Here is a 5,980-nt window from a genome sequence, read left to right on the forward strand (position 1 = left end):
CTTATACACTCAGTCACACTTCAGAGGCATTATCTTTTTGTTCTGAACATTTAGGTAAATTTAGTAAAGTCATTTTCCTGAATTGTGTTGAATTGATTAAATGAAATGCATGACTGTCAGACTCACTCTACACAGTATAATGTCGAGCTGCCTGTAATCCATTTTATTTCTGAAGCCTCCTGGTCACCTCCAGTCATTCATAGCATTAGGCAGCTGCAACATTTCTGGCAGGGACATCTCTACACATGCAGACCAAAACCTTACCTTTATGCAGGATCTCAGCTGCAAATGTAAACATTTGGCCTGGCAGTGCCATTGATTGACATGCTGTGTTGATTTTCTCATTATTACACAGACTTGCAGCCATTTGAAGTTCTAGCCCCTCAGTCATGGCCTTCACGGTGCCTCCTCACAGCAGCAAATGGCAAAGGGCACTGACGTGTGTATGTCAAGGCCTGCGGGCTGTTACAGCCATAGACTGTATATACAGCAGAGCATTAGCATTAGCATTAGCATTAGCACAGCCGCGAGCTACAGGAGCTACAGGCCGCACGCGCTCTCAAGTACAGGACGAGCCATAGCTCAAGGAAGCTGCTAATATGGAGCAATTATGAACAAAACAGCACTGTAGTATTTACCTTAATTCCCATCATACCAGACTAAATTACCTTTTTGTGTTTATGCTTTTTTCTTCATTAATGTTGCACTTCAGTGGGTTTTCATTTGCTCAGTGTTTTGGCCTTGAGCTGCTAATTTAGCAGAGCTAGCCCTCTGCAGGTACGCGGCCCCTCTTTACCATTTAATAAACACATGGCTGCGGAAGTTTGTTCTTATTGACAAACTTGTACATAAAGTCTATGAATGCATAAAAAAATCTTTTCATTTTTTTTTGCACAGAAATTATTTTCTTAACATTTTCTATTTTTTGAGGGTAAAGGCTAATACACTCTGCTAGACCATCAGAAAGCCACTGGCAAGTCACTGGAAAAGCCTCTGTGTATCCAATTATGTGTCTAATTAAGCAGTTTACAAATACTTCTATTTCGAAATATTTTGGAAACTGTAAAATATTATTTTGCCATACAGCAGTAAATGTTAATAAAACCATATATAACCATATTCCAAACTATCCTTTTAACATGTGATCCAAAAAGCTTGGGTCTCAGCAGGGCCTAACATTCAACTTGGGTGGAGGTCTACAGTCTTTTGTATTCTCCACGAAAATATAACCAATTTTGATTGTTTTCTCTATGAAGAAATCTACTGTTATTTTCATTAACTGAACTGAAGACTTGTCACTAATCCTTCCACCTGTTCACAGAGGCAGTAAAGCTGAAGTGACCCCCCCTGGCCAGAGCAGAGGATCTACTTCACAGCCCCATGCAAACCCAGAGATTATGGGACACAGCCTGGTTCAAAGTAAGACCTATTAGTAGGAGTGGTCCATATCGTATCACATATTGTTATCACGATACAATTTTCATGATCATCGTGATTTAGGTTACGCTCAGCTCCATCAGAGCAGCACAAACACTGTAGAACACGAGGACTGGTGCTTAAAAAGTAAAATGAAATGAAGGAGGCAAACTGCTTGAGTGGATCATATTTGCGATGAAAAAATAAAAATATAATAATAAAATAGATCTGAATAAATCTTCCCAATAGGCGTAAGGCTGGGATTTGGAAGTAATTTGTCCGTTGTCAATTATATCGTCAAATCTATCGTCATGATTTTTAATTTTTTATATCGTGATATTGATTTTAGGCCTGCCCTACATATTAAGTTAGTGTGTTGGAAAATGGGACAACATTGCAAATAATCTTGAACTGTCCTCATCAAAAATAAAAATTAAATCAAAAACAAGACTTGCCCTCACTAACCGCTGCTCGTCTGCACATATTCAACCGCATTGCTATATGTGCATTGACTTTTCGGGCCTGACTGGTGCCTTGCATTCTCTTTAACCGCCTCAAAAGACCTCTGTAGCCTTGGAGCACTTTATGCTAAGTTAATTTACCCAAATATATCCACGGCGTCATGGCGGCAGCGGCGCACTATTCAACATCAACAACTTTGTTAATGGAAACTTGCTGATCCATAAATGCCGGTGCGCTGCCGACGTTTGCTGGGGGCAGTCCACATATGAATGTTAAAAACCTGAATCGATGTGGGGCATTTGCAAAGGAGGCATAAGGTGTGTTTAATTATAATTGTGTTAGGGCTGTGGGCGCATAGCTGTTGTTTATGGGGGGAGGGGAAGGCAGGCTTAGGCAAAGGCCCTGTATTTAAATAGGGTCACATCTTGGTCTCACCTTGCAAGTGTTATGCTATATTAAATGCCACTCATGTTAAGTGTGTTGAAACCCGAGTCTGATGTAGTCAACACATAATATAAAGGTTAAATTGAAAAATGTCCCTTCAACAGCGCGGCAACATGCCATGATTGATCTCCTTTGCGCGGTGAATAAATGTAAGGCAGACCTCTGTTTGTTTGGACTCCTCTAAGTCTATGGAAATTTCATTATGTTATAATAGGCAGGCACTGACTGGATTAGAATTTAAGTGTCAGTCAATCAAGTCTTCAAAAGGTCAATGAAGAAATTAGCCATATATGAGAAGTACAGTAAGTCAGCGCTGTCATAACTCCCGTTCATATGATTGATGTCTTCGCCAACATCTGGGAAGTAAACAGTAAACATTCACACAGCTACAATACCAAAGCCATATTTCTGATATTATTATACTTTTAAATGTATATACTAATAAAGAAAATCAGGAGAATGTGAGGCATTTGATAGACTTTATTTGCTGTCATTATTTTAGGAAATTAACTTAAGATCTTTCAAACAAAGTAAGGCATCTACACTTAATGCATCAACCCAATTTAAAATGCAAAGTATTTAATGGGAATGTATTGAAAAAAATATATATCAAATTTTATTTTACAAAGACATGAACAGTATAATCTTCAATCGTCAAATTTGATCTTTCTCATCATAAAAACACAGAAACTGAACTAAAATATTTCAATATTATGTTCTTATAATTTGATAAATTATTTATAGTTAGTTACTACTCAGTAGGGCTGCAACATCTAATCGAATTAATCATGACCTTATCAAATATTAAAATAAATCTATGCATTTTTTAAATATATGCATACTGTTTTTAACTGTATTTTATGAGTTGTTTTAAGGCAACCTCGAGTGTCCAGAAAGGCGCTTTATAAATAAAACGTATCATTATTGATTTTTGGATAACTGGGAGTTAAAGTCTGCTTTACGCTGGTTTTCATCAAGGTCCTGCATATTCTAAATCAGTGGTTCTCAACCTGGGGGTCGGGATCCCCAAGGGGGTCGCGAGACAAATTTGGGGGGTCGCCAGATCATTTAGATAAAATATACATATTTTCATTTGCATATAATCAAATGTTTTATTGTAGCATGTGTTTGCTACTTTACCAGAGTGCCATTATTTGATCATTGTTTGATGAATTTTATTTCAGCCATTTGTTTTTTTCTTTGTTTTTTAAGAATTATGTAGGCTAATGTTCCTATTTTTCATGGTAAAACCCGGGTGGGGGGTCACGTACCCCTTTACCTGTTATAATGGGGGCCGCGGCTCCAAAAGGTTGAGAACCACTGTTCTAAATCTTATGGGCATAATGAATAATGGCTGATGAGTCGACTACTAAAACAACCATTGTTGCAGCCCTACTACTTAGTTCATAGTGCACACAATGGACCCTGTAAACCTATTCTATATCAACACTCAACACTGAACGTACGAATAATACCAACACGAGCGCCGCACTGGCCCGTTATAACCACACTGCATATTTTACAGAACATGTCCCACCAGGGCTTACGCTGTAACTGGATTTAGTTTTTTTATAGCCTAGATTTTCATCCTCCGATTATGATGACTTGAATTCTTTTCTTCTAAATGTCACTTTTCAGGTTGTGTATTTGTATGTCCTTGTTTTCCAGTGCTCACAGACTCCTAATGAGCCGAAACGACTTCAGTCCTGATTTCTCTTTCCCCTTCACAGAGTCCAGAAGTGCAAGTTGAGGTGCTGAGGCTCCAGGACGTGTATGGGCGGTCCCGTGGGTGCTATGTGAAGCGGCCCGTGGGTGGCTCTGAAGCCCGGCAGCGGAGGGTCCGGAGTGGACAGGATGTAGTCGATGCTGAACTTGATCTCGGACTCCGGTTTGCCCTGCCCCGGGTTGTCGCCGGCCACGTTGCTGTGAGGTCCCGAGACGCGCTGCCCGTCTGCTGGATTGAGAGGGCGCAGGGGTGAGTCACCGGGCGGGCACCGGCGGGACACGGGGGCGGGCGGGTTATGGTGGTTGTGGTTCGTCTCCAGGGGGTGGAAGGGGGTGTCCGCCGAATCGCGAAGGCCGATTTTCATGTTCCTCCTGCGCCGGCGACGTCTGAAGTTCCCGTTTTCAAACAGGTCCAGCATCGACTCGCAGCCTGTGGCAAATGTCCAGAAGTTTCCTTTGCCTTTCTCGTTTCCTTCAGTGCGAGGAACCTAAAGGCAGTCCAGTAAAATTGTTTCATGAGTAAAAGAAAGGCTCTGATTTAAATATCAACTTTTCTTCATTTTTTTTAATGTGGGCAGCATGTATATTTTGGCATTTTTATATACTTTGTCATAAACCTTTCATTAAAATGTTTTATTCTCGTCAAATAATACTTTTTAGTTGTTGAAATGGACTTGAGAATTTCCTAAGTAACTTGTTCCTGGGGCTCTGTGATTAAAAAGCACAAAATGATATCTAAATTGTTGCATCAGGAGCTTGTATCTCGTTTGTATTGTCTCTTTTGTTTTAGTCAACAGCTCTAAGTAGTAGTTGTTACTTGCCTGCAAAATGAACACTCGGCTCTAAAAGTTTCAATCACTTTCAAAACAGTAAAATACTATAGTAGTGAGTGGGCATCCTTGACTTGTTCTGCCCTGTGTGAACCCTTCTGTATTGTATCCTGCAGACGTACCTTGATGAAGCAGCTGTTGAGGGACAGGTTGTGGCGGATGGAGTTCTGCCAGGCTCGCTGGTTGGAGCGATAGTACGGGAACCTCTTCATGATGAACTCGTAGATCCCCGACAGAGTCACGCGCTGCTCCGGACTCTGCTGGATGGCCATGGCGATCAGAGCGATGTAACTAACACACACACACACACACACACACATGCACTTTTACTCCAAGATATTCCTCATTTCCATACATTTATTATAGCGCTGTCAAAGTGTCTTAATGTGAGTTATAAATGGGATTAGCTTTAACATAATAAAAGGCTTAATTATTCTAATCTAATAAAAGTCATGCAAGTGGATTTAATGGATCAATACAGTGCATATCAAACTTTCTATTGGAACTTGTTGAAAAATGGAATACAGGTAAGTAGGAAAAAGGTAAGTCGGCTTTTAATACAGTGGAAAAACAAACAATGTTTATCTTCCTATTAAAAACATGATATTACATAAATACTGTGTGGCAAAAGTCGATAAGTGTGGTGAGGCTTAAACGTGTGCGTACCTGTAGGCTGGTCGGCACATTTTCTTGTCCTCGTCCGTGCTGGAGGAAGGGTACCCGTCTCCATCGTAGTTGAAGCAGTTGAAGGGGTAGTTGGCGTTATCGAACATGTCTGGAGTTTTCATCGGTAAGTTCTCAAAGCGCGGCTGTCCAGAGAGTTTGTCGCGAGCGCAGCAACAGCAACAGCGCGTCCTGCCGCTCCGCTCTGCCTCATGCTCTGCTCAGCCGCCACTCACTCTGAGCTCACATCCAGCCCCCCGCTCCACGTCCGTCCCCTCCTCGTCCCGACACAGGACGCCCCGCCACCTTCCGTACAGGCCCGACGCCTATTACGCTGGTACATGTATCCGCACACGGGTCACCGAACACAGGTTAACCCTCATTGGGTCGACACCTGATTCTCTGAACAAGTCCAGATGAAATATGAAACATAACGGGAC

At 41.4% G+C, this 5,980-nt stretch overlaps 1 protein-coding gene across 1 annotated transcript; it reads right to left on the bottom strand.

Annotated features, from left to right (window-relative positions):
- Positions 1-3,954: 3,954 nt before the first annotated feature.
- Positions 3,955-5,673, bottom strand: foxl3 (forkhead box L3). The gene is made up of 3 exons (XM_079576976.1): positions 5,544-5,673; positions 5,000-5,168; positions 3,955-4,535 (listed from the first exon to the last, which is right to left on the bottom strand). Exons 1-3 carry the CDS (start codon positions 5,663-5,665, stop codon positions 4,047-4,049), a joined length of 780 nt encoding a protein of 259 aa, XP_079433102.1. The 5' UTR covers positions 5,666-5,673; the 3' UTR covers positions 3,955-4,046.
- Between the last annotated feature and the right edge of the window lie 307 nt (positions 5,674-5,980).

This window comes from Gobius niger, assembly GCF_951799975.1.
Source record: "Gobius niger genome assembly, chromosome: 19".
NCBI classification, from domain to species: domain Eukaryota; kingdom Metazoa; phylum Chordata; class Actinopteri; order Gobiiformes; family Gobiidae; genus Gobius; species Gobius niger.

Bases quoted from the DNA above. Each gene is read 5' to 3' on its own strand.
- foxl3 (XM_079576976.1), bottom strand. From the start codon at position 5,665: ATGAAAACTCCAGACATGTTCGATAACGCCAACTACCCCTTCAACTGC. The intron at 5,169-5,543 runs GTACGCACACGT...TGTGTGTGTTAG, and splicing joins ATGTGCCGACCAGCCTACAG to TTACATCGCTCTGATCGCCA. The intron at 4,536-4,999 runs GTACGTCTGCAG...GACTGCCTTTAG, and splicing joins TCAACAGCTGCTTCATCAAG to GTTCCTCGCACTGAAGGAAA.